This window comes from Acanthopagrus latus, chromosome 4 (assembly GCF_904848185.1).
Source record: "Acanthopagrus latus isolate v.2019 chromosome 4, fAcaLat1.1, whole genome shotgun sequence".
Taxonomy (NCBI): Eukaryota; Metazoa; Chordata; class Actinopteri; order Spariformes; family Sparidae; genus Acanthopagrus; species Acanthopagrus latus.
Window position 1 is genome coordinate 2,306,482 of NC_051042.1, and position 25,333 is coordinate 2,331,814.

At 39.7% G+C, this 25,333-nt stretch overlaps 1 protein-coding gene across 3 annotated transcripts in view; it reads left to right on the forward strand.

The window, feature by feature from the left end:
* LOC119017997 (multiple C2 and transmembrane domain-containing protein 2-like) overlaps window positions 1–25,333 on the forward strand; it is a 38,996-nt gene that overhangs the window by 2,062 nt on the left and 11,601 nt on the right. The window contains exons 2-16 of one of the 3 annotated variants that reach the window (XM_037095274.1): window positions 7,169–7,735; window positions 11,002–11,055; window positions 12,305–12,422; window positions 14,520–14,662; window positions 15,133–15,209; window positions 16,018–16,132; window positions 16,306–16,332; window positions 18,530–18,700; window positions 20,410–20,540; window positions 21,266–21,452; window positions 22,534–22,627; window positions 22,724–22,826; window positions 22,979–23,081; window positions 23,274–23,375; window positions 24,312–24,386. In XM_037095274.1, coding sequence (XP_036951169.1) covers window positions 7,211–7,735; window positions 11,002–11,055; window positions 12,305–12,422; window positions 14,520–14,662; window positions 15,133–15,209; window positions 16,018–16,132; window positions 16,306–16,332; window positions 18,530–18,700; window positions 20,410–20,540; window positions 21,266–21,452; window positions 22,534–22,627; window positions 22,724–22,826; window positions 22,979–23,081; window positions 23,274–23,375; window positions 24,312–24,386 — 2,025 coding nt within the window. In that variant the 5' untranslated portion in view covers window positions 7,169–7,210. The remainder of the gene's footprint in view (window positions 1–7,168; window positions 7,736–11,001; window positions 11,056–12,304; window positions 12,423–14,519; window positions 14,663–15,132; window positions 15,210–16,017; window positions 16,133–16,305; window positions 16,333–18,529; window positions 18,701–20,409; window positions 20,541–21,265; window positions 21,453–22,533; window positions 22,628–22,723; window positions 22,827–22,978; window positions 23,082–23,273; window positions 23,376–24,311; window positions 24,387–25,333) is intronic. The other 2 variants (XM_037095275.1, XM_037095276.1) reach the window with 2 other exon arrangements.

A 25,333-nucleotide genomic window follows, 5' to 3' on the forward strand; every position in this document is an offset into this window, starting at 1 on the left:
ATAATGTAGGGATGACCATCGGCACTGCCACAACCAGAAACTCCAAACTGTCTTCTTCGCACGTCCGGAAGAAGTTAACAGCAATGTTCGGTTACACTTCTGTTTTCATTTTCATTTTACAAGACACAAGGAGAGACGGACCTGAATAGGTTGGATTACTCACATGGACCAATCAAGTCACACTACAGAGTTACATTACATAATTATTGTGATACAAATTAGGTTGGAGCTAGTGTGACCTGATTGGTGCATGTGGGTCAACGTACCTGTTAAAGATTGTCTCTCCTTTTGTCTTGTAAAATAACCTGATAAAGAACTGTGTACTGAAACAGTGTTATCACTTTATTGTGTGCAGTGTGAGTTTTTGTTTGAATTTTGTTGACCTTTGGTCAACAAGGTGTGTACCTGTTGATCCACAGGTGTACAAACGCTGTGTTAGTGATTATTGTCTGTTTGACAAAATATTAACACAATGAGATTTTGGTAAATAATCATCTGTAATGTGGATACAACAACTAGGTGGCTAAAGGCAAGTATTAGCACAAGTAGAAGAATCTGGTAAGTTGAGAAAAAAAACGTGCACTTTGCTGTAATGCAGCTTTTAAAAGCTGTAACAGACAACACGTGCACTGTATCATGATGCAGAGATATCCAGAATAACAGATAATGTTTCATTATGTATAACACTGATATAATATCAACATATTGCCCAGCCTTAATGAATAATTCTATAAAAGTTTACCCACTTTGTGCGACACTGTACTTTTTTGTTATTAGTAAGATCATCAGATTTGTGTTCACATTCGATGTCACATTAGTAAATGTGTTTTGTGATTTTATTTATGTTTTGTTACTAAAGAGAATCGTGGATTTTATGTCATTAATTTTTTATATCCACAGGTTCTTATGGTTAACCTGCCCAACATGCTCCCATATTATTTAGTTATAATTACCAGTCACTCTGTATTATCAACAAACACTTTTTTACTTAATTCAGAACATTTATGGTCTTGGTAATGTTGTATTTTTTCTGGTATTGTTTATCACCTGTTTTTCGCCCTTTTGGCTACTTGTTTTTATCGTGATCTGGAAGGAGACAAATCGTGTTTTTCTTGGCCATCTCTCTGAATTTGGTTTTACATAAGAGAGTCAGACAGATGACAAAAAATGTGATGCAAGTGATACTAGACAAGGTCGTCTGCAGTGCCTCCTTGAACTCGGCTGTCTTTGTGCCTTCAGCCTTCACGTGTCTACAGATTGGCCTGGCACCAGGTATGGACTGTAAAAGGGATTTAATTTGCCTTTTAAACATGCACAGACACATAGATTTTTCTTTTAAACCAAGCTTTAATGAAAGTGGATTTCTTCCCATCAAGAGATTGGAATGTGACCACACCTGATTACATTTGTTTAGTGCAGGTTAAGTCTGGCTGACCCCACTAGCTCGACTGCCAGTTGAAATGAATGTCATGGCCTGTTCAGCTGTGTGGCCACATGGGTGTATTCCTCAGTTACATGGTTACACCGGTGCTGTGTTTACGAGCAGTGGACCGCACGTTATTTACACCTCACTAGTTTTATAGTCACATCAATGGTGCGCTGTCCTGCTTAGTGACACTTTAGTAGTACTGTGATGCTCTTTGTAAACCCCTTTCTCTTGTGTGTTGGATCATAACTAAACCTTTAAGGTAACTGTGACTTTTCAGGGCTAATTATTGATGTTAGAGGCTGTTGAGTGCAGTAAGAAAAAGCTCAGTTCAGATAGACATATACAGCATGGGTTACTTCTTATTTACTTTATGTCTGACCTTATTTCTGTTGGTCTCAAAGTACAAAGTTGTTCATTCTAGAATAGAAGTTGATTGTAAGATGCTCTGTCATAAGTCTGTGTAGTTAAACACCTAACAATAAACTGTGATGACAACAAAAGGTATACAGGCTATTAGCCCGTGCAGGTGAACTGGTTTGTCTGCCGTGACCAGTACCACAGCATCAGCAGGTGAAAGACATTCCAGTCTCCAGTTTTGAGACTGACTGATGCTCACTGCAGGGCTCTTTCTCTGGGTAACCAAGTCAAATGTGACACAGTCATGAATTTAGTTACAGTAGAAATGTAGATTTCAAGTCTCTGGAGTAATGAGGTTTGGAGTTTCAAGCTTGATCTTTCTGTAGAGAAACAGTTTGCACGTTAATTAAATTTTTTCGTTAACATCAAAATGTAATGAATTCTTTTTACTGCAGTACTTTGTACAGTTGTTGCCGGTGGGCAGCTCGTGCACAGTGAGCTTTTTTGCAGAAACGATGAGCTGAAAGATGCTAAAACACTTCATAGCTCTGAAAGGAATGTCTTGGATTTGGTGATAACTTTTTGTGGGTTTGTCACAATGGGCAACCGCTTTAACGTAACTACTGTTATACTGTCATTTGATCCACTGAAGCCAGTATTTGTAGATTTAAACAGTTTGCAGCTCCAGTGGTTGTACCAAAAAAAACACTGGCAGCAAGAATGCTAAAACCCCACCAGCCTTTTATGCGACTCAGGGTCCAGACACTGGCCAACAGCCAGCCGTAGACCAATGGCTGTCCGTCCGTGAGCGTCTGTGGCTTCACGATTGTCTGTGAATACCCCTCCCATGCCACTTGTTGGCCTTCATCTGCAGTCTTCAACTGACTTAACGTGTTGTCACTGTGCTTGGCTGTTGCTAAAGCTAAATGAATCATTACAAAAGAAAATGGAGTAAGGAAGGAAAAGCCCATTTCAGCAGTTTTATTTGGTTTCTTCTTATGATTCAGCTCCGCCTATTCCCCATCTCATTTGCAACACTATTATCTGTATGTACTCTCGTCTCCCTCGGTGCTAGTCCTCTCATGTCGGCTCTGTTTTTCTGGCCCTCTGGGGCACTAAAAGATAAATGAGCTGAAAGCAAAACATTAACTTCCCTGATTTTGTTCCACAAACAAAATCGTGTGTAATCAGAGTCATTTGAAAGATGCTTTAATCATGACATTTTCCACACAGTGGATATAAAGACTCAGTGAAAGTGAAGTTGAGAGTCTCTAGCTTCTGTAACGAGGTGTGGCCAGGTTTATTTAGAAGAAGCATGATAATTAAATCAATCAGATGTGATTGGAATTTTACAAAAGCAGGTGTAGTTGAGCAGATATGGTGTAATAGTAGTAGAGAGATACAGCAGTCTGCAGCTTTACTGTGTGTCTCCACTGATAACACCCTCACCCGTGGTGTTCGCATCAAATGAATAAAGTCAGACCTCAAACACAAAGTTTTTCCCAGCTGAAATATTAAATACACACGAAACTCTTCTGCTCAAGTACATTTTTATGCAATGGTTGGGCTTTGCTTAACTCAGAATCACATTTCTTTTGATGTTTTATGAAACCAGCCCCACGATGAGTCACCACAAATAGTAAAAAGTAATTGAATGTTTTTCAGTAAAAGAAAAGATATTTAGCCTTTACAGTACAGTAACCAGAGTCAGTGACACAAAGCCACAGGATTGGGAGATGTGTTTTTCATTTCACTGTGACTTTCAAGTTTTAGTCTTAATGTAACCATTTCAACACCAATCATGTTGAAACAGGAAAGACTGGTAGCTCATGATAGATTCACTTGAATAATAGACAGACCTGCAGTCAGACCACAGTCAGGCCGTACAGAGGACATCATCCTTTTCCTCTGCTGTCTCTCTCTCTTTCAGCCATCCACCATCTAATCCTTGTATTTGGGTCAGGATAGAGAATTATGAATCTGGGCTACAGATATCTCAGTCACTGGTTCACTCTATTTCTCCAGACAAGGTGTAGTGAAAAGAGACTGTAGACTGACGAATTGCTGGAAAAAACACTTCAGCTCACCCGAGACTGTTCATACTAACGTTCTGTTTGAACATCTGGATTCTAAATATTCTGAAAATATTCTGTCATCAACATGTGAAATTAGGTGTAACTTATTAAGTGCTTGGTCTGTAGTCTCAACCTGCATTTTTAATTTCACCCTTTGACATCTGTTCTGTAAACACCCACTCTTGTCTTGTTCCTTGGTCTGTCTCCTCCCCCCGTCTTCCTCCACTTCCCCTCTGCAGCTGATAACAAGGCAAGTCATCAGACGTAGTTAATGACAATACAAGGTCTGAGGCCACTGCTAAGAGGCTTAGAGGACTCAGGAAATCAGGTTCTACAAATTCAGGTTCTGTCAGCAGCAGCAGCAGCAGCAGCAGCTCTGTTCAGGTGCTGCTGCTGTTTGAAATGCAGAGATCATTCAGAGAGATGACAGCTTAAAGCATTAGTGACGCATCACAACATGCCCCACCGCTTTGTCTACTCATGGTTTGTTCATTTCATTTTGAAATGGAGATCATGTTTTAAAGAATAAGAGTGACCGTACAGTGGGGAAGCTAGATTGCATAATAGATGACTCAGCCATAAACACATACACAGCCTCAGGACATGCCATTAAGCAGTGGCTGCACTCCAAAAATGAGATTAGACCTCAATCACACCATGTATTTGATGACTGGTGATTAAATCAAGCAAAGCGACAAGAGGGGAATAGAATAGCTGCACACTGTAATGCAGGGGTGCCCGAACTGAAACGTAATCATGAGCCAAAGGCAAACACCTATTGTACTGTATCCTAACCCTAACCCAAGATGTCATAATCTACTGATTTACTGTGCAAAGTATCACTCTGCCAGACTGATCATCAGCTTGGCTTTTGATAGTAAGGGAGTGGGAGAGAGTTGGAGAGAGAGTGAAGGGGGGAAGGAGTGAAAGAAAAACAGAGTAGGGTTGTCACCATGGGGAAAAATGTACACAACATCGAGGGCATGATGTTTAGATTTTTATTAAAAGATAGACATAACACGGCTGTGTTCTGCGTGTTAACACAACTGCATAGAGAGAGCAAGAAAGTTCAGCCGGTGTCTGTATCGCTGCTGTGGTAAATGAGACTGTAGAATGTAAAATGCTGGTATGATGTCCACATGACTGTCTATAGATCGTTTAGAGGGCTGTGTTGGCTGAGCACTGTTGCTGTATATGATGTTTAAATGGCTGCTGAAATGAAAAGCAAGACGATCCCGACACACACACACACACACACACACACACACACACACACACACACACACACACACACACACACACACACACACTGAGCTCCTTGATTTACTAATGATAAGTGTTGTTATCGACCCAGAGAAAAATGTTGCTTGATCACTAAAGAGCGTTTTTCCCACACAAAAAAATGATAAAACTGCATGAACAGCAGTTTATATTACACATCTTTAAGTAATTGTTTCACTAAGAAGGCCAAATCAAAGTGTCCTGTGGGCCAGCTTTGGCCAGTGGGCCACTCTGTATGATGCATAGCAGTTTAATGGCATTGTAAACACTGCATCCAGGGTTGTGGATGGACAAATAAGGCAACACTGACATTATGATTAAATCTTAAATAGCAGTCCAGCCAGAGGACATACTTTGAATGAATGTAGTGTTTTAGCCTTGGATCGTATAATACAATGCATAATGAAGAGCAAGTCTCTAGTTTCTCCTTCATGTTTCGTCATTATAGTAGTGTTGCCAGTGTAAATTACTATTATGAACCAAAACAAAGGCTCTACTACATACACAAGTCAGCGTAATGTACTGCGTTACTGTAAATACCGTTTGCAACACCTTCAAAGATGATGTGATGTCGTTGAACGATTGCAGGAGCAGGTGGGAGGAGCTTTAAGTTTACATTACTCAACCAAAAGTCACAAGATAACTTCTGTGCTCAGAGTAATTTCTGGAGAAAAAACTTTGTCATTGCGTCGGACGCACGTTGTCCCATTCATGTTCACGAGCCAGTTTCTACATAATTACAGTACGTGTTGTAATTTATGATGACTACACCTACAGCACAACACATGCTTGGCTGTGGCATTCAGGGCGTTATGAACATCCTCCTTGATGTGTCATTTCATGTGTGTGTGTGTCTACGTATTGGCTTATGTGGAATGAGCGTACAGTACATGGTCTGTTGTTGCTGCTCTCATACTGGTTGAATATATGGGAGTCACCGGTGAACAGGTAGAGGGGAATTCGTCCGAGATGATTTCTGTGACATCATAACATTAGTCTTTTCGGTTTTCCTTCCTATTTACTTGTTGGTTTCAGTTTAGTCATTCAACACAGCCGGTTTTCTGTAAATAACTTTTCCCCTCATAAAATAAACGGTGAAACACATACGTCATGGCAGTCCTCATCTTTTGCACAACGACGTGTTGGAAGTGACTTCACATTCCCCCAAGTGGCAGTTTTGTGGTTAGATTGCCACTACAATCTTCTTTGAGAATGAGAAGGATACATACAGTGGGGCGAAAAATCATGTAGCGTCACATGTGAAAGATGCAGATAATGTTCATGATGGATTGAAAGATTAGATTGGATTGTGTTTTGTGTTACTTGTTGAGTGTTATATCTCCTGTTGATCCTGCAGCAGATCAACTGATGAGTCAACTGTTTTAAACAGCTACATCCAAATGAAAAATCTGATATAAACAAATAAGTATTAATAATTATTTGCTTTTTCCATTCATGCTTGGTTTTAAAGGACAGTAGTCTGCACATATCAATGTATATGATAATGTTTTGAAATGAACCAGTAGGAAAAGCAGAGGTGTACAGTAACAGTCTCAGTAGTGTTGCATGCTGCCTCACTCTTGCAATCATCTAGACACATTACAGGATATTACTGACACCTGTGCTTTTCCTAGTAAAAATGTCATGCTCTTTAATATATATCTTATAGTTTTATTCTCCCAGGTAGTGCAGTTGTGTACAAGTGTACAAGTACAATAATTATTTATTATTTTATTTATGCATTTAAGAACATGAAAGTCAGCATCTCCCAAAACATCATGACCATTGCAGCGGAACAGCACCACGCGTACCGGACCTTCACTGTACAGTCGTAGTTTGGTTACGTTGGGTCAAGCAAGCTGCCTGGTTAGGGGGGAAAAAGCTTCATTGCATGTTTATAATTATTACATGCTGGCAACAGGAGAAGGTTAGGGTTAGGGTTACTTCTTACTACTTCTTACTACTTCCCGACCAGTTGATTGATTTATTTGCAGCTCACTCTTTGTGTCTTTTTTTTTTACTCTAGCTGTCAGTGATGTCGAGATATTAGACACAGTCTTAATCAATCATGGACTCCAAGAAGCCGGGCGTACTGCGGAATCTCCGCCAGAAGATGCTGCCGAACCTCCTGCGAAGCAAGAAGAGCCCAAGCAAGTCTCCCGTCCATCTGGAACACACCATGGACCATCGGATGAGCTCCTCGGTTCCCGACATAAGGTACATGAGGCACGATTTTTCTCACGTCTGTTCCAGCCCGCCGCTCCAACAGCACAATGCCCCCAGCTACAGCAACCCCTCATCACCACTTGTTAAGAATAGAGGCCTGGCAGGAGGGGGGAGTGGCCTGAGGATGGAAGCTGTCGGTGGAGGATCTGGGAGGAGTGAACACAGACTGAGTGTGCCTGTGGACAGCACAGACTGGGCTTCCTCCCAGGAGTCCTTCAACAGTCTGTGTGACGAGGAGAAGAGCTCCCCGGAGACAATCTACCGACCTGTCGGAGGCATGGAGGCTGAGGAGCTGGCCCTGCCTGAGATGATCACCGTCTACAGCCCAGAGCCTCCCTCTGTGGAGGTCTCCCAGGACAGCTCACAGGTAACAGCACTGCATTTGACATGTTGAATCAGTCTAAATAAAGGACACATCAGTCTTCCAAACATAAGCACAGGGCCTCATGTAATCTAATCAAGGTTAAACTTCTTCATTTTCTGATTAGTGGCTTCCTACTTTGGGTTACTGTATCAATTTCATGTATAATACTGTTGTAGAATCATTAACAGTGAGCATGACAGTAGAATATGTTTTAATGTATTTTGTTTGTAACACAGGCAAAGAGACGGAGTACATGTAAAGAACTGGCTGGTTTATTGTACACTGGCAGGTGTCGGGTATCTGGTGTATTTGCACAGGATGTTCAAAGTTTAACTTGGAGGAGCTGTGATGAAGCTGTAATTGGAGGAACTTCCAAAACCAATAGTCCACAGAAACACTTGACAAACTCTAAACTGTGTGTGTGTGTTTTATACTGCCAAGGCATTACATTTAATGAGTCACACTTGTGACACTTCAAACAGGCACAAGGATGTGGATTTGAATGTGCGTGCCACGATGGCACGGTCACATTCACTACTTGGTGCACCCAAGTCTCAGAGAGTAATAGATAATTTACTGAACTGTGAAGAGTAAAACAAAAGATCATTAAGACATTAGACATGTTTTGAAGGTTATATCTAAAATATGCCATCTGATATTTTGGTGAGTTACTGCTATTTATCTTTTTGTGGGCTTATTTTTCACACACACAGTATTTTATCCTTCAAAGATCAAAGACGAGGATTGTTTTGTCCTGCACAAGAAACATGTTTCATATTTGCATAAGAAATTACATAATATTTCCTACTGCACTTCATCTACGACTATTACGTTTTAGGATATGATATAGTTATTAGTAATTAGTAATTCTATAGATGCTGCATCGCTGAGCGGCTCCATAAACTTGTATAAAATGTGGACATTATTGGCGTTACAGTAGAGAATTCTTGAGAATGTACTTTTACATTTAGGTCATTTAGCAGACTCTTTTCTCTTAAGCAAATTAAAATAAGTACATTTGTCACAGGAAAGAAACCACAATATATCACTGTCAATAAAGTTAAAAAGAAATGTTTTCACTCCTCAAACGTATTTTCTGGATTCTGTTACAAGTCGTTAATGAACTCCTCATAGTGGACCCAAACTAATGCAGAAGCAATAACTCCCACATTGAGGCATAAAACCTCGATATACCTTTATTTGATCGGATAATCTACTTGAGATTAGGATCTCTTTAGCAAGAGAGACCTGAGTACAGCACAAAGGAAAATAAACAGGCAGACATTTTGTTATAAAAGGAAAAATACATACAAAGAACACAGTAACATAACATAAGAAATAAATTTGAAGACATGCATCAATAGCAGGAAATCCATTTGAGGTGAACTTTCACTGAGTATTCAATGTGCAAAGAATACTTCTGCAGTATAATAAGACATCTTAGGTCAGTTGAAAGCTCTTCCAAACAATTAGTAATATGAACATTACCGGCTGTGTTTAAATAAAAGTCACAGTAGTCTACATTTCTCATATCATGAGATAAACTGGATTGAATAGAGTGCCAACATCAGGGTCTGTGTACCTTTTGTATACCTTTTGCCTTTGTGTGCGTACAGAACAAAGTCAAGAGACGCGTGTGGAATCATAGTCCTTTTGACAGTCATGTTTGCTCTCCAGGTGGAACATTTGAGGTGAAGCTCATAGTTCAGTGAATACCTTCTTCAATGGGTAATACGACAAACAAAGAAAATGATGCTCCTGTGAATCTCCACCTACATTACATTCCACTCAGCTGCTGTCAGAGCAGTTGCTTTCTCCTCAGATGAACACTGCTGCTGCTGCTGCTGCTCAGTTGCAATGTGTCTTCAGTTTCCTGCTTTCCTTACACCGATTAGAAAATAATTGAGTGTAGAAGTTTCATTTGAAATTGCGAGAACGCGTTTAATTTTTGAATTCTTTTTCCTCTAACAATGCTTTTTTTTTGCTACTCCCTAGAATATGTTTTGCCTGGTTTCTTTGTCGATGATGATTTGGGGAGTGGCATTAGAAGAAGTTGACACATTGGCTCATCAGAGATAAAAATGCTGATAAACAATGACAGTAAATAGTGAGTGTTGTCTTGTGATGGTGCACCACACCCTCATAGTAAGCTCTCAAGTTATGTCAACAATTTCTGAGAGTATTTTACAAAATCAAAGGAAGTGGAAGTCAAACCGTCATCACTTATTCAGTGAAAATATTCTGAAATCTACCAGATTGAATGAGTTAACAGACATTCATGTCTTTCTCTGGGTCAGTTGTCTGCACTATGGTGACCCCTCAACGTTTTATCAGGTTAAATTTGTATTTTTTTTTTCTTTTTTGTTTTCTCTTGGATATTCTAATTCATGATCAGTCTCCTTTAAAACTGCCGACACTGTTATTCAGCTCTAATGTTAACATACTAACACGATAAATCACGATGATGGACAATGCAATCATCATGTAATCATCGTCGTTAGCATTGCCATCAAGAGCGCGTTATCATGCTGAGGTTGTCATGAATCCAGCTAGGCTGTTGACGCAAAATCTCTCATTATGAATCTTATATTAGTTGATACTGCTCTATATTCCTAAATAACACTATGTTTAACAGCTGTAAGATGTACCTCCCAGTACAGTACACAGTGGTCAGTGTATAGTCACGTTGTGGAAACCAGGGGGGTTAACAGGGGCACAGCAGTTCCTTTTCTCCCTGTGGCTGCAGAGCAGGTTAATCTGGTTACAGTTGCATAACATAACATATGGCACACAACAAACCAGAAAATCACCCTTGTTGACTTAATTTGTTAAACACTCTCTGTAGTAAATGCACATTTTATGGCCAAAAACACCATCTCCCCATCATGTGACCAGTCCACATTGTACATTAGGATCTAAAAGAAGAAGATTAAATTAAAGTCCCTCATGGTTTAAATCTACAAAGCGGTAAAGGCTTAGAATTATGGATACTTTGATGTGGACAATAGGGCAGAAAGAGGGCAGATTTCCCTTTTCCAGAACCAGTGTATGTCCTGTGGTTTAATGCTGTTCAGTCCCCAGGAAGCAGGAATTTTTAATAAATGCTCAGAGGATTTGTGCCGGTGGTAGAAATACCAAAGAGAGGTCAGTTCCTGAACCTTTGACTGATCAGCAGGCTGGAACGTTCCTCTTTTCACAATGGGACTTTGCTCCTTCTCTTCAGATATTACATGATAGATTTTTGAATGCATTTATGTTTGCCTCCGCAGTATGATAATCATGATTTCAACGGTCACGTGTTAAAAGACGAGGACAACCAAAATGTAAGTGCGGCCATACAATTTTGGCATTTAGTTGTTGTTATGGGGAATCAGTGTTGTTGAGCTGATGTCATTTTGATGTCATTTACATTGTGAAAAGGTGCAGGTGGTGCTTCCGTCTGTGGTTGAAATGGGTGTTTCTGTCAAGTGACTGTGATCGTGTTTGTGTTTAAATGTCATGCAGAAAGCAGCATTGTGCTTTAGCTGACACGCACTCGTGTCAAAGTTTAAGTTCAGATTATTGTGTTGTGTTCAGGACATGATGGGACAGCAGGCAATGTGTGTGGTTCAGCAATCACTGTCTTTTATCCTGGCCTTTTAGGCAGGTCATGGTTGGGAAGCTGAGCAGGATGATTTCAGGCCACCGGGGTTTATTCTCTCAGAGATGCTTGGTTTGGAGCAGAGGCTTCATAGTGATTAAATAATCCATTGCATTGACACAAAGCATAGACATCATACAACGGCAGAAATCTTTCCATAGACTGGGCTTTTTGTATTCAATCAAAAAACATCATCACAATACGCAACAAAAAAATAAATAGGAATAAGGGACATAATCAGTAGCTTCCAGCATGTGACCAGCATGCAACTTTGAAATTATAATGAAAGTAGAACAAACCTTTACTGTCATAAGTCAGGATGATGAGATTTTAGATCATTGTTGTTGTTATAATAAACAAGCACACAATCAGAACACCTCCAGTGATGGCTTATTTTGAGCTTACAAATTGATTACAGTTGCACATAAAGTGACAATGTATGAAAGGAAATAGAGAAATCGTTTAACCCCTAGTAGCCTCTCATTATTTAGTCGAATGCAGATACAGAAAACTGGCATGAAAGGTCTGGGGAAAAAAGTTACAAAAGTTTTTCAATTTCAATGTATTTTTAGATAAAACAACATGTCTAGGTGGAGGCGAAATGTGGTTCTAAAACAAGTATGTAAACCAATGATGACTAATTCATGAATGGTACATTTATAGTTAAATATGTTTTAGTTGATAGCTTTTTTATTGTTAACAAACAGTAAAATGCTTTATTATTTCTTAAATAATTCTTTTTAATGTGCTACTGTTAATAACTTACTATGACTGAACTAACTATGAACTATGAAGTTTAACTAACCATAGATTAACTATGTATTAATGATGGTTATTATATAGTTTCAGATGCTCAGAAAGTGTAGATGTAATCGGATGTGCTACAGCAGTGTTACATTAGATAATGATGATGTACTGATGTGTATGTACAGAGTGAGATGGGACACGAGACCCCTGCTGTGGCAGAGAACTCCAGATCTTCTCTGAGGTCTTTCCTGCTCACCATCAACCTGAAGGAAGGACGCAACCTGGTCATCAGAGACCGCTGTGGTAAGAACCTCAACTTCAGTGCAAGAAGTGTAAATAAGTGTAAATAAGGATGCACATCATTTTACATATGAACAATAGACCATAAAATAACAGTGTGTGCAGTAGATCTGTCGATGTGTATTCATGCACCGTTGTTTTGCATGCAGAATGTGGCAGCTGTACAGTATGGAGCACTTTAGTGTAGGTGAAATGCAACCTGGGACATGTTCTAAAATTATTCCTAAACTGTCAGCAGAAGGAAGCTGGGAAGATTCAAGAGCAAAATGAAGTTTCTAATCGATTTACTTTCCTCTCCTAAATCTAAAAATCAGTGTGTGGTGAGAGTTTCTAGTTATTCCCTGCTACGTTTCTCTGCCTGAATGTTTAATGAGCTCCATGGCTAATAATGCAGAACGTATAACGAAGCTGCATCCGTGTCATGTTATTAAGATCTGACACTGCGTCCTGTGTAGGTTATACTGTGTTCTGGTGTTAGTTCACATAGCGTAGGTCTTATATTCCTGTTACTTCTGACACATGGTTTAACAGTTTGTCACCTATGTCATCATTTAACGTGTGCGTGTGTATTTCTGTCCCAGTGAGTAAGTGCTACTATTGATACTTATTTATTCTTTCACTTGTGTTTGCACAGCCATTTGCATGTGTGATCTTTAATGTCCTGTATGACTTCACACAGAGGTTTCTGAGAAGGTGTCAGATTTCATCTTTTCTCATCTGTGTTTAGTTTTATGAACTCACTTCAACTTAAAGAGCGTTTGTGCCCAGAAGAGTGTGCTCATGTAAAGCTGTGTCCTCTGCCCGTGTGTGTTTTAAGTTGGACTGTCCTCGGTTTGTGTGTTTAGCCTTGGTTCGACTGCCAGAAGTGTATGTTTAGTTACACACTGTGTTATTGATTCCATGGACACCACAGACAGCCAGAGCAGGATTCCTCATAACATATTCGAACCTGTCTGAGCCACACCCAGCATTCATGACACCAGGCCTTTCATTCTGGGCCTGTACTTGGATTATATATTCTCTCTCATGTGGCCTCATATTTACACAACCAGGCTGTGGGTACAGATAATGCAGGGAAAGAAAGCGGAGTAACAAGAGGCGGGAGGATTTGGTTTCACTGCATTGCTGCTGAGGCGGTATGTCTTTTAAAAGCAGTACATAAACAATTCTTAATTTCTTCTGTTGGTTCAGACTACAAACACTGCAGGCGCAGCATATGTTGACAGCTGTTTTCTGATTGACATTACTGGTTTGTTGAGTAATAGGGTTGTAATGTAATGCCTCTGTTGTTCCAGCAGAAAACAGGACGTGGATCCTGAGAGGCTGATGATGTACAAACTGTGCTGGGTAGCCTGCTGCCCTCAGCTGGTCAACTGACATAATAGATAGAATTTACAAACTGTACCTCGTCTACCTTGGAGTTATTTCACATAGTAGCAACAAATATGAGATATTAAAGGGTAAAAAACACTTGAAACAACAGATGGTAACAAAGGAATTCAGTAGTCTTTACAATCATCCTCACCGGGTCCATGCACATGTGATATAGTGATCATAGGATAGTATTAACATAAAGAAAGTTGTCAGCTGCTGTCACTTTCCACGCTCAAAGCCGAAATCTGATTGGCTTTTAATTCAGGAAGCTGCGGTCTCATCGGCTGTGGATGAAAAAAAAAACCCACTTCCTCTGTTCACACACATGAGAGATGACACTGTGAGCAGACTGGTTCTCACTCTTGCTGGAAACCAGTGAGTTTCCCTAGAAATGAAGAAACAAGTGTGAATGGCTATCTCGAAACCTAGTTTGGAAATTAGATGCAGGGGAATGTCCTTAGTATTCAGTCACAATGAGTCAGCTCTGCTTTTTAGATGGAGTCAAGAGAAAAGTCCTGTCAGCACTTCAAAATACACTGGCTTAATTTAAGTCTGATTAATCCCCTCGCCTTGTTATCAGGCTCAGTTAACACCTGTGTTACGGTTTTGTGTTGAGTCTGAGTAGCAGAAAGCTGTGTGACAGCTGTGTGTACTGGAACCTCCAGTGATGAACATCAGCACAAGATGATCTAAACTACAATGTTTCATGTTGTGTATCATTTTCAGGCACCAGTGACCCGTATGTGAAATTCAAATTGGATGGGAAAACGTTCTACAAAAGCAAAGTGGTTTATAAAGACCTCAACCCCACATGGAATGAGACCTTCTCCCTACCTGTGAAGGATCTGAACCAGAAACTGTTCATCAAGGTAACTCACTCACAACTTTGTGGGAAAGTTTGTTGCTATGTTATATTTTATATGTCATATCATTTTATCTATGGACAGTGTCACTGTTGGGTTGATCCAACAGAGGAGGAGCACTGCAGTAAAAGCTTTAATGTCAGATTAGTCATGTGGTGTGTTTTGGTGATTGTACCTCAGTCCACACATGAATGAAATGTTTTGTTCAACTGAATTTGCTACCACAGCATTTCACTTCAAGCCAGCTGCTGTTTCAGCCCCTTACCCCTCAAGCTGAACATTCATCAGTGAATTCAACTATTCAACTATGAAACTTTTTATTGTAATGTTCTTATGTAAACCCACAGCTGATCAGTTCCTGCACACCATACACAGAAACAAATAACTGACGATGGCGTGTGAGCGCCACAGACAGTGAACAGTGTGTCTGTGATGCCCTCTGTGACAACTGTCTGTTGATGTTTGATATGAAACAGGTCTACGACCGTGATCTGACAACAGATGACTTCATGGGCTCCACCAGTGTCACTCTGAGTGATCTGGAGTTTGACAAGTGAGTGCAGTTTGTGCTGGAGGCAGCTTGAATATTCTATGTGTATACTTGATTGTATCTTTCAAAGAGCTCTTTTTCTGCTTCTTCTTCTTCTTTTAAAGAATTGTGGGCATCATACATACTGAGTTGGCTGGTTTGCAGTTGCAAATTTAACTCATTAGTGCTCTCTGGTGGACAAACTGTGTAATGGGGACACATGTCATGATTTTATCAGACACACCGTTGGTATTTCTCTACAGACATTTGTTGTTCCTTACTGGCTGATTATCAGCCAGGCCAGTTTATCTCTCATGTTCAGCTGTTCGAATTGAGGAATTACAAAGAGGAAAGTTTTCTCCATTACATTTACTAAGTTCTTTTAGGTCATATGAGGGAGTTAAGTTCTTGCTCTCTGACTCCCTCTCCAACAATAATCATACAAAATATTTCTTTTTAAAATAGATAAGTCAAATGAGAGATGAGAGAATCCCAGTTGTAGACATGAATAATGCAGACGTTTACAAATATAGGTAAAATACAATGAAAATAAACTATTGTATTGTGACCCATGACGCATCATTTGGTGAGCACTTCAGTCAAAAATTCAAATTGTTTTATTCTCAGTCTAAAAAAACTATTCAGAATCTCACAAGCAAAAAATCACAGATAACCAAGCCATTATTTTGAGAAGTAGATAAATGTTATTCTGCTTTCCCATCATGGTGTTCATCTCTCAAACCCTCAGGAAACAAATGGCAAATCTCTGACCTCGACCTGTTTAAACTTTAAGACTGAAGCTGATATTTGCTTTTCTTTTTTTTTCTTTCAGAGTCAACGAGCTGTCTTTGCCTTTGGACGACCCTAACAGCCTGGAGGACGACATGGGGGTCGTGCTGGTGGACATGAGTTTGTCACGCAGAGACGGAGACAGCAAAAAAGGCCCTGTATGGCAAACTCCCATATGTGTCTAAGTACTGCATGTTATCTAACAGTAGGCTTTCTTGTGATGCGTGTACATTATTTATTACACCTTTATGTTTTCATGCATTGTTTCTGTCTACGTCCCACTAACCTCTGTGTTTTGTTTTGCACCTAACATGCATGCTCCTGTTGGCAGCGGTGGGCCCGAAAACGAAGTGTTAGGGTAAGGCATGATGGAGGGAACACACTGAACAGACACCAAGTAACGTTTACTTTGGTCAGAGGTCTATACGATGGAAACAAGAGAATGTCGGTTAAAAAATACAGTGAAATGTAGAAAGGGAAATATAGAGCCTCCGTTAACATAAACGTAAATGAATGAATCTGTGTTATCTCCCATCATGCTCAGGGTGCAGACGCCTCCACCGCAGTTCAGAGTAATCAAACAGCTGCAGTGTCGGCTGGTACACCAACATTGTGTTAAGATCACTATCTTTACCTGTACTTAGGTTGATCTAAATCATTTTTCTTTCACACCACAAGAGGGCAGCACATCACCACATTCTGTTAAAAATAAATAATTTGTCCTAATTAAGAATTAAATCTGACAAAGTATTAGGAACACCTACCTAATACTGGATATGCACTTTTTGCCTATGTGAAGTTTTTGAGTCCTTTCTTCGCTGCCGACTCAATACACAACATGATTTGACAATCTGTGGCCTTATGTTACTTTACAGGATGAGTCTGCTGATGAGGGAAATTCTCCATATTGTCAGTAAATCTCACGAAAAGACCAAAACCAACAATGAATTGATTTCATTACTTATTGTTGTTGTATTAAAATCTGTTGCATCCCTGAAAAGGCCAGGAGGATGAGGGGAGTAACGGAATATGTTGATGAAGGCGCTCAATCATCAAGGTCTATTATAAAGGTGTAATTGTTAAATTCTCAGTGCAGTTAACTGGTTCAGTGCACTGCTGTACTGTTGAGACAATACAGTTTATTGCTGAACCATGAAATATCCTGCCTTCCTTTTATATCTTTGTCATGACTGTTTCATACCACATTTGAGGAACGGTTGCAACAGAAATCTAAATCAGAATCTTTTAATTGCTAAAACTAATATTAGGATCAGCCCCAAGAATACAGTCTTGTTCAGATTCTAATAGTAATTTTTATCTGATGGTTGCAGTAGCAAAACAAATGGGTACAAGGCTGCTTTTCATTGCTACAAATTAAGCTTTTCATTTATAAGTAGAAGAATGTGTTATTTCTTTACATAATGGCTCCTCCTTTTTTTTTATTTTAAAAAAAATGTTATTAGTTGGAACCAATGGGCCACAGAATATGGACTTGTTTGGGGGGGGGCTTTATTCAGTCGAGTTGTTGGCAATAACAAAAGCAAAAAATACTATTCAAGCTTTGTCTATTAAATGAGTCTGATCATTGTGTTCTGACCTCTCACTGACAAAACGTTGTCATACACAGATCAGCTGCTGCATGCATGCTTTTTTTGTGCTTATCATGTCATTCTCTGTACACTCTCTCCTCTGTAGTGCATGAGCTGGGCATCTCTTTCTGAGATGCTCGAACCACCACATCTGGCATCTCTGCTCACTCCTACGATCAGTCAAAAAAGCCATTTCGTATTTGTCTGTATTTGAGTTCCACGTGATTCTGTGTCTGGAGGTTGTTTGCATTACTGAGTGGGTGTACCTGAAGAAGTCGCCGCTGAGTGCACGTTCCCCTGTTGCTGCAGATGCTTGCTGTTCTCTGCCCAGTGCTTTCAGTGCAGCCTGTTAATTAAGACAGGATTTTGCGTCCATGCATGCAGCAGTACGGAGTCAGACAGGACGTCAGTGACAGCTTCGTCTACGTTAATTGAATCTGGGTTAAATGTATCTCCCTACAGCGCTGTGTCTTCATGTAAGCTCAGCTAATTATCTGAGCGTATGGCTCCCTATTATATATGGAAGAGAGGCACTGCTCTGTATTGTAGCTACTGCAGGCTTTACCTAATCTCTTAGTGACATTAATTGAACAATTTCAGTCTCTTTTCACTGAACAAGAGAGATAATACGGTCTCATTCAGCCATCTTGTAATGGTGCTTTTTGTAACATCCACAGCACTGATTTGGTGCTTGTTGCCATCTTGTTTAAGCTTTATATCACTGAGTGTAGATGACAGTATTTAAGTAAAGTCCCCCTCTGGTAATGGTTCTGTTCTGTTTAATTTATTTTCTGTATCAGCTCGATGCATGTGTGTTGGAAAAGGGAGATAATTGGTAAAGATGTAAAAAGAATCTGACTTGAAGAATTAAATCTCTAAATACTGCATGCACGTTTTCTATTTGTATTCCAAAGCTCTGTTTCCCCCCTTCACCCCTCTCCTTTGTTTCAAACCCCTCTCCTGCAGGCGGGAAGCACTTCTCAGAACTTTCGTCTGTCAGAGTCACTGAGGAAAAGTCAGCTGTGGACCTCTGTTGTGTCAGTGACTCTGGTGGAGGGTCAGGAGCTGCCGCTGGACTCTCAGGGAGGTCAGCTCTTTGTTCGCTTCAGACTGGGAGAGCAGACATACAAAAGCAAGGTACTGATGCTTTTCATCTCCTGCTCTCCCCTCCTCCTCTTCCTCTTCAACTGTCTTTGTTACTCTTAATTCCTCGGCTCCCCTCCGCTCCTTCCTCTGCTCCCTTTTTCTTCTTCGCCTCAGTCTGAACCTTTTAAAAAAAAAAAAAAAGATGGTGATAATTTAACCCTCCCTCTCTTTTCTTCTCATATCACCGCTCCCTTTGCAAGTGTCTTTTGCAAAATAATAAAAGTGTATCTCTAAAACTAGACATTATTTATTTCAAGTATTATCATGTATACTGTGTCCAGAGTGACTCATGATTAATACAACAGTACTATAATCTATGTGGAAGTACAAATGTAAGGCCCTGATGTGCTTATGGATGGATAACTAGGATGTGCCATGAAATGGCTGAGCTGTAATCACTGCTCATCCTGGCAGCTGCATGATGTCTGCAGTGATGCTCTCTTTCTTGCGCTGCTGGCTCTGAGGCGACTGTCATTGATGATTATCTCGCCATTCTGCAGCATCATCCATTACACATCAAAGCTGCGATCTAATGAACAGTGTTCCTTCTTTTCTTGACAGTAATCACTTTTTATGCATTCTAGTGTGATGGAAATTTCTAACACTGGTTTCTGAAGCTGCTTAAACAACAAACAATTCACACGCTTGTCTGTTAGAAAATTTAATTCAACAAATGTTAAAAAAAAAAAAAAACCTAGACATGTCGCAACTGGTTATAACATGTTGTAACAAACATGTTATAACAGTCCAGGTTTTCTGACATTTGAGTGACAGAAAATACAATGACCACTGTGACTTGATAGGAAAAATAAATAAAGTTTGGAGCCTTTCATAGATTAAGGTCACACAGTAGTAAATGTAGGTCACAAAGTGCCCCACAGTAGTAAACATTGGTAAATATAAAAACATTGAAAGATACAAACAATTAAAGATAAGTAGCAACAGCCTTAAAAAAACATCTCTCAGATGTAAAATCTTATCAAAGTAAAAGCCAGTTTGAATGAATCAGACTTTATCTGCCTTTTACAGGCGTCAGCAGAGACCAGAGGATGTTACGATACAGGAACAATGTTCCACTCCTGAGCCACCAGCGAAGGCTCGATCAGCTTTAGTTTTCAGTCAAATGTGAGAGACAACCAGTGAGTCCTGGTCAGAAACCCAACTAGTTAGTCCTTCCTGGTGATGTGAGAATGGAGCAGGTCACAATGGAGCACATTTTGCAATGAAATAATAAACCCCATGAAACCTCCCATAAAGGCACAACACTGTGCACCTCAGAGTACTATATGTATTGATGATCACTGGCCTTATGATGTCGAAGCGTTGAAGCTGTTTGCCATTAATTTAAGTTTTATTTGTTCTGGTTTTTGATGGGGGTTTTTTTAATCAAAAGACAAATGCACTAATTTAAACACTGAAAAGGCAGAACAAGGTTTGGATTTTGTAATTTTTTTGTTGGTGGCAGATTATTTATAAGATAATGGTGATGAATGCAGGTTGGAGGGAACCTGGGACCTTTAGCCTTGGGCCCAGACGGACAGAAAGATATACATGAGCCAAGATGTTTAGGGTATAGATGTTATCTGTCATCTGAATTTGCTACTCTCAGTGTCCATAGACAAACGTGAATTTCTAAGTAGTCTCCTCAGTTCTTATCGAGTATTTTCAATGATCATTTTCTATCCTCGTTCCCGATTCAGAATCACTGCAAAGTCTCCAAACCTCAGTGGAGAGAGAGGTTCACTATGAACCAGTTCTTGGACGGTCATAACATCCTGGAGGTGGAGCTCTGGTCCAAGGAAGGACGAAGGAATGAGGAGTGTTTGGGGACGTGAGTCTGCATTCAGAACCTGTGTATTTGTACGTGTGTGTGTGTGTGTGTGTACTTGCCCTTCAAAGCCAGTGTGTGGGACACGTCTCAAACAAATGATTCGCCTTGCTGCAAAACACCTGAACCCAGCGAAGAAAAAACAGACTTTAAGAGGAGATCGTGAGAAAAGCAGACCAATGTCAGCCCAGTGAGAGGTGTGTTTGTTCAGTCAGGTGAAGAAACGGTTCTTACAAGTGTCTAAGTGAACCGTCAGTTGTTAAGTAAACGGCCTCCAAATTGTTGCTCCATTTTAAAGATGGTCGGGTGTGTACATGCGTATACTTAAAAGCTGCAACAACTCAGTTTAACAAAGAAAAAAAAAATATTTGTCAACTTTGTCATCTATTTTGATCGTTCTCTGATCCCAGCTCCTGAAATGTGAATATTATATGGTTTCCTTTTCTCCTATGACTGTAAATGGTTGTGGAAAAAACAAAATATTTAAAGGTCTCAGGCTTTGGAAAACACCGATTGACATTTTTCACCATGTTCTTACATTTTATAAACCAAACAACGGCTCTATTTATCAAGTAAACTTGCTCTTATGTTCATATGTGCAGATGCTATTGTCTTGTGTGATGTATGTACATTTTACATTTGCATGACTGCAGCTGTATACCTGCATGTGCTTGCCTGTATTAGTGTACAGTTTGTGAAAGCTTGTGTGCATGTGTTTGTTTGCACAGGTGTGAAGTTGACCTGTCCAGGGTCCCTGTCAATCAGAGGCAGCTGTGCACACACTCCCTGGACCAGGGGAGAGGACGCCTGGTCTTCCTGCTCACAGTGAACACATGCAGTGGCGTCTCCATCTCTGACCTCTGTGCTGCACCACTCAACGAGCCGCATGAGAAACAGAACCAGCTGGAGAACTACGTCAGTACCCGTACTGCTGTATTATATCTGTACTGTCAAATTGACGTGTCAGTGTATTTAACACTTTTATAGTAACCAGTCAACCCTTAAACTAAATTATGAAATATAAAAGCAGCAGGTGATGGAGAGATGAACTTTGATAAATAAGGCAATTAAAGCCCATTACAGCAGGCTAAGTATGAAGATATTTATCATATTATTTTGACAGACTTGATGATGTACAGAGAGGGAGAGAAATTATTGCTTTACAGTCTAACTTAAACATTGTTATCAAAAGCTTCCTCTCTAATTTTTAGTCCACCTGAAAATCAATAACATTTTACCATCAGCAATTTTCTCAAGCAAAATGTCAGTTTATAGATCCATCCATCCTGTTATCACAGGATAATCATTATCATTGCATACCTATCATGCACAGAACGTGGAAGAAAAACTTGCAGTGGCTTGAAACTTAAAATGAGTAATCTATCATGGCTGGATTAACCGTCAAAGCTACATTAGTGAATTTGGTGGCAATGCTGTTGCAAGCACGGAGTTGTTGGCAGTTTGAAGTTCTTTTGAAAAGTACAGAAATGAGAAGCACGTGTCAGCTGCTGCTCCACCACCAATCTGGTGGTCTGTATCTTTTTTTATGAAGAATATAACAAGAGAGAAGATAGCATGCAGTAGTCAAGTTAAGTTTTGGAACATGTTTGGACATTTTAAAAATCTTGTTAGACTTCTACTAGCCATGATATTTTGATGCAGATCCACAGCCATCTTAAAAACAGACATGAATGGCTCTTAGTGGGGTGTAAACCTCCACCAGGGCTCAAAATTCCCCTTTTGTGCTTAACCAGAGATGCCAGCCACCTAAATATCCCTAATTTTCATCAAGATCCATGCATTATTCCCTCACATATTAATGAAAATGTGTAAACGGATACTGTTGAAAACTTGACCTCCATGGCAGAGGTCATTATTTAAACGACAGATTTAGATTGTTTTACACTTCCGATGGTAGTGGCTATTCTCTGACTGTTTCCTAATTGAAATCTCTCCATATCCTCATGCCCTGCCTGTCTGCTTACTGTCTCTACAGAGTTTAAAAAGGTCCCTGAAAAACCTTCGTGACATTGGTTTACTTCAAGTCAAAGTACTCAAGGCTGCAGATCTGCTGGCTGCTGATTTGAACGGTACCTCACACATTCGGATTTAACTTCTTTCTTCATCCTGTCACACTTGAAAGAGCGAGCCCAGTGTGAAAGTGTTTTTCTCGTTGTGTTCTACAGGCAAGAGTGATCCCTTCTGTGTGTTGGAACTGGGGAACGACAGACTGCAGACCCACACAGTCTACAAGAGCCTCCACCCGGAGTGGAACAAAGTCTTTACACTGTCAGCTTGACTCTTTTTTTTTTTCTAATTAATGTTACATTATGTATGTTGAAGCACATGTTGTATGCTGTGTAACAACATACTGGGACATGCAGTTAAGTCATTTTGTAGGCTGATTTGTGAGTATCTAACCTCTGTGTTTGTCTCTGCAGCCCTGTCAAAGACATTCATGATGTTCTGGTGGTGAATGTCTTTGATGAGGATGGAGACAAGGCGCCAGACTTCCTGGGAAAAGTTGCCATTCCCCTGCTCTCGGTACACACTGCCTCACTCACAGTCTGTCATGCAGACAATAGACTCATCTATTTACACTCTGTGTCTAAATTAAAGTGAAGAAGGCGCTAACACTCCAGCAGGGGGTTGAAGACTTGCTAAAATGTAATCCAGCATGACTGATGGTCAGGTTCATGGATGAGTTCAGCACCTGATGCCCTTTCTGTCCTGCAGATCCGCAGGGGACAGCAGATCACCTTCCCGCTCAAGAAGGAAGACTTAGGTGGACTGTCGAAAGGGAGCATCACTCTGGAGCTGGAGGTTATTTTTAACCCTGTAAGTAAAAGTTAAGCCTGCAAAGAGGACATGAGTGCATGATGGCAGTGGAAGGCCTAGTCCACACGTACACAGGTACAAAAAAGGTCCTTTAGCATTTAAGCATTCCTTTAGAAATCTCTGTTCACAGTAATTTTACTTGAAACCAATATCGCATGACCATCACTGTACACTGGGCATGCACGTGCTGATGTGGTTGTATACTTGGTTGGTTTATCAGTAGCAGAAAATACTGAAATAATAAAATTTGTTTCGATACAATTTTTGCTTATCCTTACTTTCAGTTTCTATTCTAAATGTTACAGGTGGCAGGGCTGGTACTGAAGCATGTTTCCTTTAAAGAGACACAACGCAGACACTGAAAATATAATGATGAAAAAGAAGTCAAAAGTGACTGCTGACAATGTATTTAAAAAAATATAGTATAGTGTGTGTGTGTGTGTGTATGTGTATATATATATATATATATATATATATATATATATATATATATATATATATATATATATATATATATATATATATATATATATATATATATATAAAATATGTATTATAGTATAGTAATATAGTATTCAGATGGAATCTGTGAAGATCAGACATGTTTCCCTGCTTCAATATTTTTGTCCTGTTTAAATGTTATGTTACTATGTAGCCATTTTGTCAACGTACAAACTCAAATACCCAATCAGGAGTGAAAGCAACTGATCAAAATCTCAGTTTTAACCCATCCAGGTATAAATACTAATAACAGAATTTCTCTATATTTTCACCCTGGAATTTTAGCCCAAAACATTTTTATCAGTGACTTAAAATGTTGTTTACATGTCTGAAAGGCCATAATGCATAAAAAAAAAAGTTATATTTTCAGAAATACCTATTATTTGTAGACAGGGCATCGCTTCTCATGTCCTCACGACTTGTTTTTCCTTTCAGGTCCGAGCGAGTATAAGAACCTTCCAGCCGCGGGAGAGAAGATTCATTGAGGATAACCCCAAATTTTCCAAAAAGGTTTGACACAGTTTTGACTCTTTTACTGTATAATCCAGGGTCTTTCTGTATTAATCAAAAACCCTTTGTGACACACATGCTACATATGATGTGAATTGTAGTTGTAGCAACATCGCCTTACAAATGACCGGTGGAATACCTTCATCTCCATCAGAGCTAAATTAATGAGTACAAAGATTATTTAGTTCACGGACACAAAATGAATCAGCAGATTTGCTGCTTTACCTGCCTGTTACATACTGACTGTCTTTGGGTTGGGTGGAGACTGTTGGTAGGACAAAACAAACTATGTGAAGACTTTGGATATTGTGATTAAATTTCTTTTTGTCCAAATTTTCTGTTGACATTTTTCAAAGCAAACAATACCTCCCATCCATCCATTTTATATAGCTGCTTGTACTTTGAGGCTCCTGAGAGGCTGGAACTGATCTTATTATAATAGTTGTTTATTCAAGAAAATATTGACAGATTAAACTAAAATGAAATGATAATTAAACACCATAACATTAAATGCTACAAGCCACCTTCAGTAAAGAGGGCAGGGGTCAGAGGTCACTGCACTTTGACAATTTTTCCGCTGATGCATGGATAATTGAAATTTCCAAGAGAAGAAGCTAAGAGAGAGAGAGGCAGAAGAGAAGTTGTGCAAATGTTGCTGTGTTTATCATCAATTAGCTCTTTATGAACTCAACATGAGCAGTTTTTCAGTTGTTGCTTTTCTCTCGAAAGCATCGACCTCAAAAGCAAAGCCTTTGCCTCGCCTGAATTAGTTGAATTGAGTTTTAATTGACCCCAACTGTGACTGAGTTCTTGTCCACTCTTCTGCTACATTAGTTTGATATACAGTGTGCAAGACAGGGTGCGAGACAGGGTGCCTGACTGTCTGTACTTCCCACAAAGACCCATTGTTGTTAGACAATACAATGCTCTCGTACGCCAAAATTGGC